This window comes from Callithrix jacchus, chromosome 6 (genome assembly GCF_049354715.1).
Source record: "Callithrix jacchus isolate 240 chromosome 6, calJac240_pri, whole genome shotgun sequence".
Taxonomy (NCBI): Eukaryota; Metazoa; Chordata; class Mammalia; order Primates; family Cebidae; genus Callithrix; species Callithrix jacchus.
The window spans coordinates 161,795,497-161,807,692 of record NC_133507.1 but is presented as its reverse complement, the minus strand read 5'-3'; the positions used below and the strand labels follow the sequence as shown (position 1 = coordinate 161,807,692).

At 51.5% G+C, this 12,196-nt stretch overlaps 1 protein-coding gene across 24 annotated transcripts in view; it reads left to right on the top strand.

Moving 5' to 3' along the window:
• The window catches only part of ANKMY1 (ankyrin repeat and MYND domain containing 1), a 77,450-nt gene that overhangs the window by 41,215 nt on the left and 24,039 nt on the right, over window positions 1–12,196 (top strand). For 15 of the 24 annotated variants that reach the window (XR_008482334.2, XR_008482333.2, XR_004744965.3 and 12 more), the window contains 4 exons: window positions 65–236; window positions 9,483–9,623; window positions 10,383–10,523; window positions 11,992–12,099. Coding sequence is in view for 21 of the 24 variants with exons in the window: in XM_078328927.1 (XP_078185053.1) it covers window positions 65–236; window positions 9,483–9,623; window positions 10,383–10,523; window positions 11,992–12,099 (562 nt within the window). In the remaining 3 variants the exon portion in view is untranslated. The remainder of the gene's footprint in view (window positions 1–64; window positions 237–9,482; window positions 9,624–10,382; window positions 10,524–11,991; window positions 12,100–12,196) is intronic. The other 9 variants (XM_078328930.1, XM_078328928.1, XM_035306260.3 and 6 more) reach the window with 4 other exon arrangements.

Here is a 12,196-nt window from a genome sequence, read left to right as displayed (position 1 = left end):
GCGGCCGGCCTTGCGGCCTGGGTGCCGGCCCTCCGGGGGCCCACGAGCGCAATGGCTTTTCCAGGCGGAAGAAGCGCTGGCGGACCATCCAGCTGCTGCTGCGCCGGGGCGCGGACCCCAACGTGTGCCGCGTGCCCATGCAGGTCCTGTTCCTCGCGGTGAAGGCCGGCGACACGGACGGGGTGGGGCTGCTGCTGGAGCACGGGGCGAGGACCGACATCCGCTTCCCCCCGCAGGTAGGAGCCGCGCGGACTCCGGGCCCGGGGCGTGGGCCGAGCAGGCGGAATCGCGGGGCCGGCGCTGGGCTGTGAGTGCTGAGGACGGCGCCGGAGCCCGCTGTCCCCCCAGGTCCCCAGGCAGGATTTGAACGCCCTGCTGCTTTTCAGGGTATCTCACGACGCTTGTCATCTTTTCCCAGCGTTGGAGCAAACTTAGGGAAGCGCGTTCTGAAGGCGCCTGGGGAGGGGAGACCGTGCCCGGCAGGCGGCGGCCCGTGCGCTCCGGCTCAGCGTCGTCGGGTCACCTGCGGCGGCGGCAGAGGGTTCTGCGGCTCAGCCCCTCTCTGGCCCGACGGCCCCCGCCAGCAGCATGTTTAGCTGAGAGACCCTGTGAAGGGGAATCCGACTGTGTGTGTTGTTTCTCGGGCACCGGGAGCCCCGCGCGGCTGCGCCTTTCCCGGGCGGCGGCTTCACGGGCGTTTTCCCCGAGTCCACCCGCTGCTGGGCCTTTGAAGCAAGTTCAGTGTTTCTGCCGTTTCACTGGGGACTCGGGGCTTTGCGGGTTTAGGGGCTTTGTGGGTTTAGCTTGTTCAAACAACTCTCCTCCCCCCCCCCACCGCACCCCGGTGGCCTGCAGCCCCCCACCCTCCACCGCAGCACAGCTGCTGGAAGCGCGTCCTTCCCGAATTTCCAGCCTTCTGGAACCGAATCAGTCCCCGCCCGTGGCTGCTCCTCCCCGGAGGGAAGGCTGAGGGCGAGGCCGGGCGTCCCCGGCTGATCCCGTCAGTCCCCCGGGGGCCGTCGGGGTGCGCAGGGGACCCACCGAGGTGCAGGGTTGACGGCAAGCGCGGGCCTGCTGCGGCGTTTCCTCTTCGCTTTAACATGACGTTCTCCGCTGCGGTTCATCCCTTGTCTGAACTCTTGTCATTCTTTGTATTTTGAAGGGCCCTACAGCTATTTCTCTAAGATCTAGACTAAGACCGTCACCATTTCCCGTTCACTGCATCCACTCATCCGCACTGGAGAAACGACTGCTGTCCACAGTGGCCAAGAACATTCCAGATGGGTGACGAACTGGCACCAGGGCCACTTTTGGGTGCCCCCAGAACGGGGGGCGGGGGTCTGGCCACTTCTGTGAAATTTGCCTGTAGTATTTTTTCTTCTCCGGTTACATACACGCTCATCCATCGTTTCAGCCCTTTGCTTTCCTCACAGGGTACTGATGGGGTGAGAGCTGATGGCTCTCTCTGGGCACCAGCCTTGCCAGCTGTTGCTCGGGCGGCATGGAGTGTTTGCGGGCAGGTGGGTCTCCCTGTCCAGGCCCCTAGTGTCCAGGCTTTCAGCCTGGTAATTAAACTTTGCTTCCAAGTGTCAGGTTACACAGAAAACAGAATTTCTGGTTTAAGACTCAGGATAATTTCATAACTTTTTGGGTCACACCCTTTAAACGGGGCGCCAGCATGCTTCACTTCCTCATTTGTTCATTCATCTGTTAATTGCTGATTGGGAACATATTATTTACACATTTATCTTTCAAACAGAAAGTTTTTAAAATTAAAATATTTCAGGGGGTTCAGAAATGAGCATGTTACCCAAACACCAGGGCTTCTGTCCAGATCCTGCTGCGCACCGCACAGATCAGTGAGACGAGCTCTGCCAGGAAGGAAGGCTTTGGTCGGGTGCTGCAGCGGGGAGAACGGAAGAGCGTTCTCAAATTCGTCTCCTCGACTGACTAAAACCGGGGATTCGTAAAGCAGGGAAGACCTGTAACCATGTGTGCGGAAACACGAGTTAGGAGTGCGAAGGCAGAAGAATTGGCCAACAGGAAGCAGCTGGTCCCACAGGCAGTCACGATGGATGAGGGATCGAGGGCCTCACTGTCCAGATGCTGTGATCCAGTGACTCTCTGTTCCTTGGTGCTGTTTAGGAGACCTGCTCGTGTCTTTCCTGAGAAAGGAGCTCAGATAAGGCCAATGTAACTTTCTCAAGTTTTAAAGAATGGGAGGGTTAATGTTTATGTTTATTAAAAAGAAACCATAAGCGTCAGTTCTGTGGGACTGTTGGGCCAGTTCCACCCCCATTAGTCAGTTCCTCCATCATGAGGAATCAGGAAACCATAAGCATCAGTTCTGTGGGACTGTTGGGCCAGTTCCACCCCCATTAGTCAGTTCCTCCATCATGAGGAATCAGGCTGTGGGTCTTTGGCTGCTTCGTGCTGAGGAGGGGCCTGTGGGCAGCTCCATGCCATTGGTGACCATGTGGCCAACCCAGGAGTCCAAAGTTAATCTGATACTAGATTTTTTTTTCTGAAACACAGTCTTTCTCTTTCCAGTCCTCCACTTCCACCAAACGCAAATCACAGCAAGACCAACCTACCTGCAAAGTAAGCTTCAGTCCCATATACGTGGCCGGATTACCTACACAAGGTGCAGGAAGAATTATTGTCTTTTTTTTTTTTCTTTTGAGACAGGGTCTCACTCTGTCACCCAGACTGCAGTGCAGTGGTGTAATCATGGCTCTCTGCAGCCTCGACCTCCCAGGCATGAGTGATCCTCCTACTTCAGCCTCCAGAGTAGCTGGGACATGTATCACCAGGCCTGGCTAATTAAAAAAAAAATTTTTTTAGAGACAGGGTCTCAGTATGTTGCCCAGGCTGGTCTCAAACTTCTGGACTCAGCAACCCTCCTGTTCTGGCCTCCCAAAGTGCTGGGTTACAGGCACGAGCCACTGTGCCCAGCCAAGAATCGTTGTCCATGCAGGCTCTCCTGAGTTGGCTTTGCGGGAACCTTTCACAGGGAATCTCAGACTCAACCTCAAAGGCCTCTCAAGCCAAGCTACGGTTCCATCTGTGCCTTCAGATCCCTGCGTGAATCGGGAGAGCTACTCTTTGCGAGGCCCCAAAACAACCAGCTACTCTGGAGGCTGAAGTAGGAGGATCACTCATGCCTGGGAGGTCGAGGCTGCAGAGAGCCATGATTACACCACTGCAGTGCAGTCTGGGTGACAGAGTGAGACCCTGTCGCAAAAGAAAAAAAAAAAGACAGTAATTCTTCCTGCACCTTGTGTAGGTAATCAGGCCATGTATATGGGACTGAAGCTTACTTTGAAGTTCCTGGGCCTGACAGAAAGTGACACGGTCCACTTATCCCAGGCCAGGAGGCATGCAAAGGGAGCCGCGTAGACAAGGTGTGAGGCCAGTTCTGAGAGCGCCCCATCGGCTCGTTAAAGCCAGTCTCCATCTCTCAAAGCAATCTGCCCCTTCTGAAAACGTGCCGTCCCAGCCAAAGCCCTGGGAGAGTGAGCAGCTCCTCCCACTGTGTCCCGTCATGAAATAAAGATGCCTCGTAAATGTACCCAAACAAACGCACGGACACAGATTTAAAAACTGTGCACAGTTTCCAAATGCTGGAGAAGTCAGGCGCAGAGAGAAAAAAGCCTCAAATTCCGTTTGCAAGAGGACACTCTACTCAATCGTTAAAGGATGGGAGCAGCTCAAAGCAAAAGCTCTCCAGACTCTGAAAAATGAACCAAAAAGAACCAGCAGTGTTTCAGAAAAGCCACAAAAAACGGCTCCATTTCTCCCTTAGTTCAGTCCATGCAGTCACCTGCTGCTCTGCTTCGTACTGGGTTAGCAGTCATTCTGGGGTCAGCACCAACTTTTCTTTTCTTTTTTTTTTTTTTTTTTTGAGATGGAGTTTTGCTCTTGTTGCCCAGGCTGGGATTGCAATGGCACGATCTCAGCTCACTGCCACCTCTGCCTCCTGGGTTCAAGCAGTTCTCCTGCCTCAGCCTCCCAAGTAGCTGGGACTACAGACATACGCCACCACACCTGGCTAATTTTGTATTTTTAGTAGAGACTGGGTTTCGTGGTGTTGGTCAGGCTGGTCTTGAACTCCCAATCTCAGGTGATCCGCCTGCCTCGGCCTCCTAAAGTGCTGGGATTACGGGGATGAGCCGCTGTGCCTGGCGACACCAGCTTTTTGATTGGAGTCCTGGAAGTTTCCTCCCCAATGGCATAATCTCCAAAGTGATCAGAAACCTGCATCCAATAGTCCTTTCCATGAACTCCCCCAGAGAAGCAAGCCCTGGACTGTAGCTGATTGTAACTCACTTTTTGGAAAAAAATCAAAGCAAAGCAGTAATTGTGGATGACAAAAGTCTTAGGACAACCACAGCTGAAGACACAGTTGACAAGGAACTTGGGTTATTTCTGTGTCTTACAACAGTTTAACAGTAATTGTGATAACCCCTGAAACGTGTATTAAGACATCAGAATGTCAGGAATGTCACACAATCCTGGAACACACGTGAACAGCGCGCCTATATACATACAACCCAGAGAAAGTTGAACACACTTTGCATTTGACAGTGCTTTCTGGATAATTCTAACATACCAAATAAGCCTAATACGTCTCCCTTGGACTTTGGGGGCCCAATATCCCCCAAAGAGCTAGTTTGAGGTAAAGACAACTGAATTTAAAACTTGAAATTTTGCTTTTGGAGTTTCTCAAATATCAGAGGTTAGAGACACTTGATATTAACAAAACAAGATCGCAGGTCAGATAAAATCACCATTCCTTTAGCCAAAATAATTTCAGTGTTTCAACCCCCACCGCACAAAAACCTTTACTCCTTGATGGGAGAATCAGTTTCGCAAATAATAAGCCTAATGAAGACAGCGTGAGGCCTGCCGAATCCGCCTCTCTCTCCTTTCATTCTCCTGCAGCTTACTCAAAAGGTGAACAAAGCTTTTATTATCTCTTATTAATGTTACACAAAAATTTTATTGAAAAAAGAAAAGCATATTTACCCTTGTACAATGTATTACTAATGTTAAAACTAATTTTAATAAAAACTTGTAAACAAATTTATTTTAATCAGTTGAAACAGAAAGTAAGATTTACATAAAATGTTTATAACCTTTTACAATTTTCTGTTAAAGAGAAGATCAGAGCTCCAAGAAAACCCTATTATTTTGACACAGGGGTCCAGACACTGGCCTTATATCCATGTGCTTTTGATATTGTTTAATTTATAGAAAAACTCTGAGCTGATTTTATCCCTCACCACCACCCCTTGCAATCCCATGTGATCACCTCTTTTACGATAGTCTCTGGGCCCAGAAGAATCAAATAGTTTTCATTTCTGGCCCCGTGTCTTGCAAGAGCAGTTTGTGGGGATGGTCACCTTCTCCCAGGTGAGAAGTCGAGCAGTCGGCCAGCAGGAATCAGGTGGCAGATCCGGCTGTCAGGAAGGGCGGGGCGTCTGCAGTCTCACTCCTAGATGCCATGATCTGGTGCCTTCAGCTCTTCGATGCTGTCTGGGTCTGAGGGTTGGTCTCCTGAGAAAGGAGCTGAGATACAACAAACTTAACCTTCTCAAGTTTTTTTTTTTTTTTTTTCTAAAATTGTCCTTAGATACAATTTTCATTAAATTTAGAAATATATAGCTATATCTGTTTAACATTTGGCCACTTGTGCCATTAGTGAGAAATACCTACGGTGAGTGAATAGCTTAGTATGTCGCTAGAGCCAGCCAGTTCTTACCATGATCGCTAAAAAGGAATTGCAGTGTTAATTTTTGAGACTTTATTTGATTAGAGCTAAATGGTAAACAAGCTATAATACTGTTAGACATGGACAGCTATCTACAGACTAGTTTTTTTTAAAGAAAGGAAAAAAAAAAGGAGTGAAGGAGAGGAAGAAAGAGGAAGAAAAAGAGGGAGAGAGAACGGGAATGTAGCTTTATTCTAAACATGGGTATTAATAATGGCTGATCAATATTTTGTGTATTTAAAGTGGAGAGCTCTATAAATATTTATTGAGTTTACTTGTTCCGGATCGGAGTTCAAGTCCTGGATATCCTTATTAATTTTCTGTCTCATTGAGTCTAAATCTCTTTATGAGTCTTATGTATCTGGGTGTTAGGATCGTTAGCTCTTGTTGCATTGATCCTTTTACCACTATATCTTTGTTGCTTTAAAATCTATTTTATCAGATTAGAGAATTGCAACTCCTGCTTTTTATTTATTCATTTATTTTTGCTCTCCATTTGGTTGGTAAATCTTTCTCCATCCCTTTGTTTTGAGTCTTTATGTATCCTTGCATGTGAAGTGGGTCTGCATGTAGCATGCCGTTGGGTTTTGGCTGTATCTTTTGATTGGGGGATTTAGTCAACTTAAATTTAGGGTTACTGCCATTTGATGTTAACTGGCTGTTTTATCCATTCGTTGATGTAAATTCTTCTTTATGTTGATGCTCTTTACTTTTTGGTATATTTTTAGAAAGGCTAATACTTGTTGTTCCTTTCTATGTATAATACTTCTTTCAGAAGCTCTTGTAAAGCAGGCCTGGTGGTAATAAAATCTCTGAGTACTTGCTTGTTCATAAAAGATTTTATTTTTCCTTCAGTTGTGAAGCTTAGTTTGGCTGGATATGAAATTCTGGGCTGAAAGTTCTTTTCTTTAAGGATGGTGAATATTGGCCCCCACTCTCTTCTGGCTTGTAGAGTTTCTGCTGAGAGATCTGCTGTGAATCTGATGGGCTTCCCTTTATGGGTAACCTGACCTTTCTCTCTGGCTGCCCTTAGTATTTTCTCCTTCGTTTCAGCCCTAGTGAATCTAACGATTATGTGCCTTGGGGTGGCTCTTCTTGAGGAATATCTTTGTGGTGTTCTCTGTATTACCTGGGGTTGAATATTGTCCTGCTTTGCTAGATTGGGAAAATTTTCCTGAATAATATCCTGAAGGGTATTTTCCAGCTTGGATTCATTCTCTTCGTCACATTCAGGTACACCTATCAAACGTAGATTAGGTCTTTTCACATAGTCCCATATTTCTTGGAGACTTTACTCATTCCTTTTCATCCTTTTTTCTCTATTCTTGTCTTCTCATTTTATTTCATTAAGTGGGTCTTCGACCTCTGATATCCTTTCTTCTGCTTGATCCATTCGGCTATTCAAACTTGTGCATATTTCACTAAGTTTTTGTGTTGTGTTTTTCAACTCTGTTAGTTCATTTATATTCCTCTCTATATTGTCTATTCTTGTTAGCATTTCGTCAAACCTTTTTCCAAAGTTCTTAGTTTCTTTACATTGGGTTAGAACAAGTTCTTTTAACTCCCAGAAGTTTCTTATCATCCACCTTCTGAAGCCTACTTCTGTTAATGGCACACAGTCCTTTTCCATCAGGGCTTGTTCCGTTGCTGATGAGGAACTGCAATCCCCTGTAGAGGGAGAGGGGTTCTGATTTTGGGTGTTCTCAGCCTTTTTAGCCTGGTTTCTTCCCTTTGTTATAAGTTTATCCATCTGTCCTCTTTATGATTACCACCTTTCTAATTAGGTTTCTGAGTGGATGCCCAGTTTATTGATTCCCAGCGCTGGAATCTGAGCAACCCACTGCGCTGGCCAAAACAGCAGCGATAAGACTGATGTTGCTCTTCTGCCTGGGAATCTCCTCCCGTTTACTCTGCACCAAGAGCTGCCACACCGAGGCGCCAGCAAAACCGCTGCGCCGGCCACAAGAGTTGCGCTGTCGACCCGTGGGGCCCCTCCACTGGGAATCTTCTGGTCTGTGAGCGACGAAAATTCGTCTGAAGGTGTGGCGTCCTCTCGTTCTCTGCGCTTTCACTGGGAGCTACAATCCCGCGCTGTTAGCGATCAGCCATCTTGGATCTCTCTCCCACCTTCTCAAGTTTTCAAATTGGGAGGGTCAATTTCTATGTTTATTCAAAAGAAAGCATAAACATGAGTTTTACGGGATGATCGGGCCAGTTTCAAACTCCTGTTAGAGACGTGTATAAAACAACTGTCGCATCCACAGGGGCCAGACGAATGTATCAGTACCAAGGTGACAAAGACGCCACGAAGAAATCAACCCAGACATCTGCAGAACGTGTGCAGTTCTGTCTCCGAGAATGAAAGTGGTCTTGCTGACCCCATGTGTTAGGAGTTAGGAGAGCAGGTGCCCAGTGGCCTTCCTGGGACTGGCCTGCCACACCCCACCAGCAGGGCTGGCATTTACCTTCCCTGGAGCCTTGTCAGGCAGAGCTGCCGCCCCTCCACAGTTGGAAAACAACACCTCAGCATGGCTTAAATTTGCATTTCTTTTATTGGTGGTGGGGTTGAGCTTTGTTCCGGGGTCTGAAGCCGTCAGGAGTCCTTTTCCTGTGGACAGTTTGCTTGTTGGGGGCCCCTCACTGTTCGGCCGCACTATCAGGGCGCTGGGCATGGCAATGCTTGCTGTAGCAGAGTGGCTGTCCTTTCTCCCCTTGGCTGCATGGGTCTGCATCTCTCTGGGGTCAGTAGGTTGTCACCTGCAGCACCAGCCTCCCCCACGACAGGCGGTGCCTGCATTGTGCCCCCGTTTCTCTCCTCTTGTTGCATGCCTCTGCTGGGCGTAGGTGCTGCTGGCCCTGGTCATGCTTGAGGCTGTGGGTGTTGGGCTGTGTGGGGGTCCCAGGGGCTGCCATCAAGCTGGGAGAGTCCCACTTCTTCTGGGAGTCAGCAGCCGCCTGGACCCTGCCCTGCCCTCTGCCTGAGATGCCCCAGCCATCTCCCTGGGTCATGGGTGGATGGGCCCACATGGGTACACCCAGCTGCTCTCCCCAAGTTCCTCTGGCTGGTCCTCATGCTGGTGGCTCTTCCTACCATCCAAGCTCATCTGTCTCGCCCTTAGGGGGCCCTCCTGGGTGCTTTTCTCTTTCCCGTTTGAGCAAGGCTGGTGTTTAAGGGGTCAGGGAGCATCTCTTGACCCAAGGCCGACTGTCCATTCCCAGCCAGGCGCTCCCTTGGGCTGGCAGGGCTGCCTTCAGAGGCTGCAGCCCCTGTGAACACCCCTGTGTTGCTGCTGAGTCGGGGTGCCCTGTATGGATGCTGTCAGCTGACGGCTGGGGACACTGGGTGGAGAATGGACAGGTCAGGGGCTGGAGTCAGGAGGCCACAGGAGCTGGTGGGCCTGGCAAGGGCAGGGAGGGTGTGGATGGTGGCTTAAAATCACACTGGTTTGGGGCCAGCCCTCCTACCTGTGGCCCTGGTGGACAGAGGCAGATCAGGCGTTGGAAGCAGCAGGTGTGGTTTGCTCAGTGTGTTGGGAGCTTTGCCCACGCTGCTTCAGGGACCAGTGTCCTGCACACCCTGGGGCTGGTGAGGCTGAGAATGGTGCCCTCGGAGTCTCAGCCATGTCCCTGGCATTTGGGTCCCCCAGGTACCTCACCTGTCTCTCCCCATGAGCATGTGCCTCACCCCACCCCGGTGTTTCCTCCACAGCTGGGCACCCTGACACCGCTCCACATCGCTGCAGCCCTTCCTGGGGAGGAGGGTGTCCGGATTGTGGAGTTGCTGCTGCATGCCATCACCGACGTGGATGCCAGGGCAGCCGACAAGGACGACACCTACCAGCCCGGCCAGGTGCGTGTCTCGAGACCTGCGGCGGGGGTGTGGGGCCTTGGCTGGATGGAGTCACACCCTATGCCGAGCCTGAGGGCCTGCTGGCTTGGGGCCGCAGCAGTGGAGATCTGCACAGAAAACCCATCTGGATGCCAGCCTTAGCCAGCGGGCTTCTGATATCGAGAGGCCGAAATGGTTGATTGGAATGAGCTAAGAATGTGTTTGTTCAGGCAGCCCGCAGAGCAGGGGGCCCCATGAGGACCTGTTGCAGGCAGCGATCTCACGCCTTTCGGAAGGTTTCTCTTTGTAGACAGAGGCCAGTTCCTTGTACCCAGGGTCTCCTCCAGGCCAAAGCCATCCTGTCCCCCCCAGGCCCTACCAAGCTCCAAAACACCCCCAGTCACGGGCTCTGAGGTCACGTCTTCCTTCCTCCACGGGGCTGCTTTCCTTTCTGTACCCCACGGAGCCTTGTCCAGTTCCTGGCACACTGCAGAAGCCACTGAGCACATGTGCATGCTGGACATGGGTGTGTGCCGCTCAGCGCGGGGAGGGCCGCGAGGGGAGGGCACAATGGCTGTGACCCCTGTGGATGTTGGGGTGTCTCAGGGATAGGTGTGCAGGGGACAGGCACACAGAAAGCCAGGCATCAGTTTACAAGAGGGTTTCGAGGGGTGAGACTCCAGACCTGCAGTTTGGGGAGGCAGCTCCCTTGTTCCCTTGCTGTTCCCGTGGGCACACGGCAGGTCCGTGGACGCTGGCAGAGCCCTCCGTTTTACACAGGTGGACCTGCTGCCCTCTAGTCTGAAGCTTAGCAACGAGCCAGGCCCTCCCCGAGCCTATTACGGCACACACACGCCCCTCCCCGAGGAGGGGGGCAGGACGGCTCTGCACGTGGCCTGTGAGCGGGAGGACAACTACGAGGTGAGGGCCGGGGTCTGGCGGGCGAAGGGCTGCCAGCAGGGGGCGCAGTTCTCAGGCTGAGTCTCAGGCAGAAGCCGGGGCGCATGGGAGGATGGGATTTTGCACTCACACGCACACACGCACACACACACGAATGCATGCACGGGGGTGGGTGGCGGCATAAAGTTGGTTTCTTAACACAGGGCCTGGTCAGGCACGTGTGGGAACCTCGGCCGCCTGGCTGTGACCTTCCGTCCCGAGCTGCCAACTCTCCTCTGTCACTCTCGTGTGTTTCTGACTCAGGACCCAGGGCAGGTCTCATATTCTAGAGCCCTAGGCACTGCCCCACTGGCCCTGAGGCTGCTGCCTCCTGCCTGCTGCCTCCTGCCTGCCTTGGAGGTTAATTCCTACCAAGTTGGGTGTTGGAACCACTCCGAAGACACCCAGCAGCTGGGGTGGATGTGGGGAAACTGAGGCCAGGTCTCAGCTTTGCTGTGTGGTAGCAGGTGCAGCCTAAGTCAGTTGGCCATGAGCACATGGCACACCGAACCTCAGTTTACCCACTTATAAATAAAATTAATGATCCTGGGCCTTCACTTGTGTGGTCCTGGCATGAGCCTTTGGATGAGTGTGCAGAAGTGCTGTGTGTGTGAATGGGCGCATGGGTGACACTGGGAAGGGGAGGGGAAACAGAGGAGGGTGGGGAAGCAGGGATGGCAGGGATGGGCCCACCTTCCTGGTGCCCAGGGTGGGGCTCTTCACCCTCAAGCCGTCCTCTACAGTCACCGAGCCCTGGGGGAGGAGGTTCCTCCAGTCACACCTACGATATGCCAGGACCTGCCACGTGGTTGTGTGGTCTGGACTGTCCCTTGTCCTCTGAAACCAAACTTTAAATCAACATATGCATCATTGTCCTCCTGGTTTTCATTTGGAAATGATGAATGCTTAGAAAATATCTTCTCTGTTTAGGCTGGCACAGGAGCTCACGCCTGTGATCCCAGCACTTTGGGAGGCCGAGGTGGGCGGATCATGAGGTCAGGAGTTCAAGACCAGCCTGACCAACATGGAGAAAACCTGTCTCTACTAAAAATACAAAATTAGCCAGGCATGGTGGCGCACACCTGTGATCCCAGTAACTCAGGAAGCTGAGGCAGGAGAATCGCTTCAACCTGGGAGGCAGAGGTCGCAGTGGGCTGAGATAGTGCCATTGCACTCCAGCTTGGGCAACAGAGCAAAACTCCATCTCAAAAAAAGAAAAGAAAAAAAAATCTTCTTTGTTTGAAGACCCATCCACCTCCCCACCATTCACCTATTCATCCATCCATCCCCAATTCTGAACACCTTGTGCCAGGGAAAGTGATGGTTGGGGGAGTAGCCGCTGAGTGGCTGCCCTGATTTCAGGGCATTTACATTGATGACTACTGGCAGGTGCTCCTTGTGGGTGGGGGACCTCTCTAACCTGTCATGCTCTGCCTTCCTCCCCACCCAGTGTGCCAGGGACATCATCCGGCTCCTTCTGTCTCACAGAGCAAATCCTAACCTGCTGTGGAGTGGCCACTCCCCGCTCTCCCTGTCCATTGCCAGTGGGAACGACCTGGTGAGCACGTTCTGCACCCACAGACCTGTGCACCTATGGTGCTTCTATCTCCACTGCCCACCCCACCAGTCAGTCACTGGGATTTGAAGATCCATCC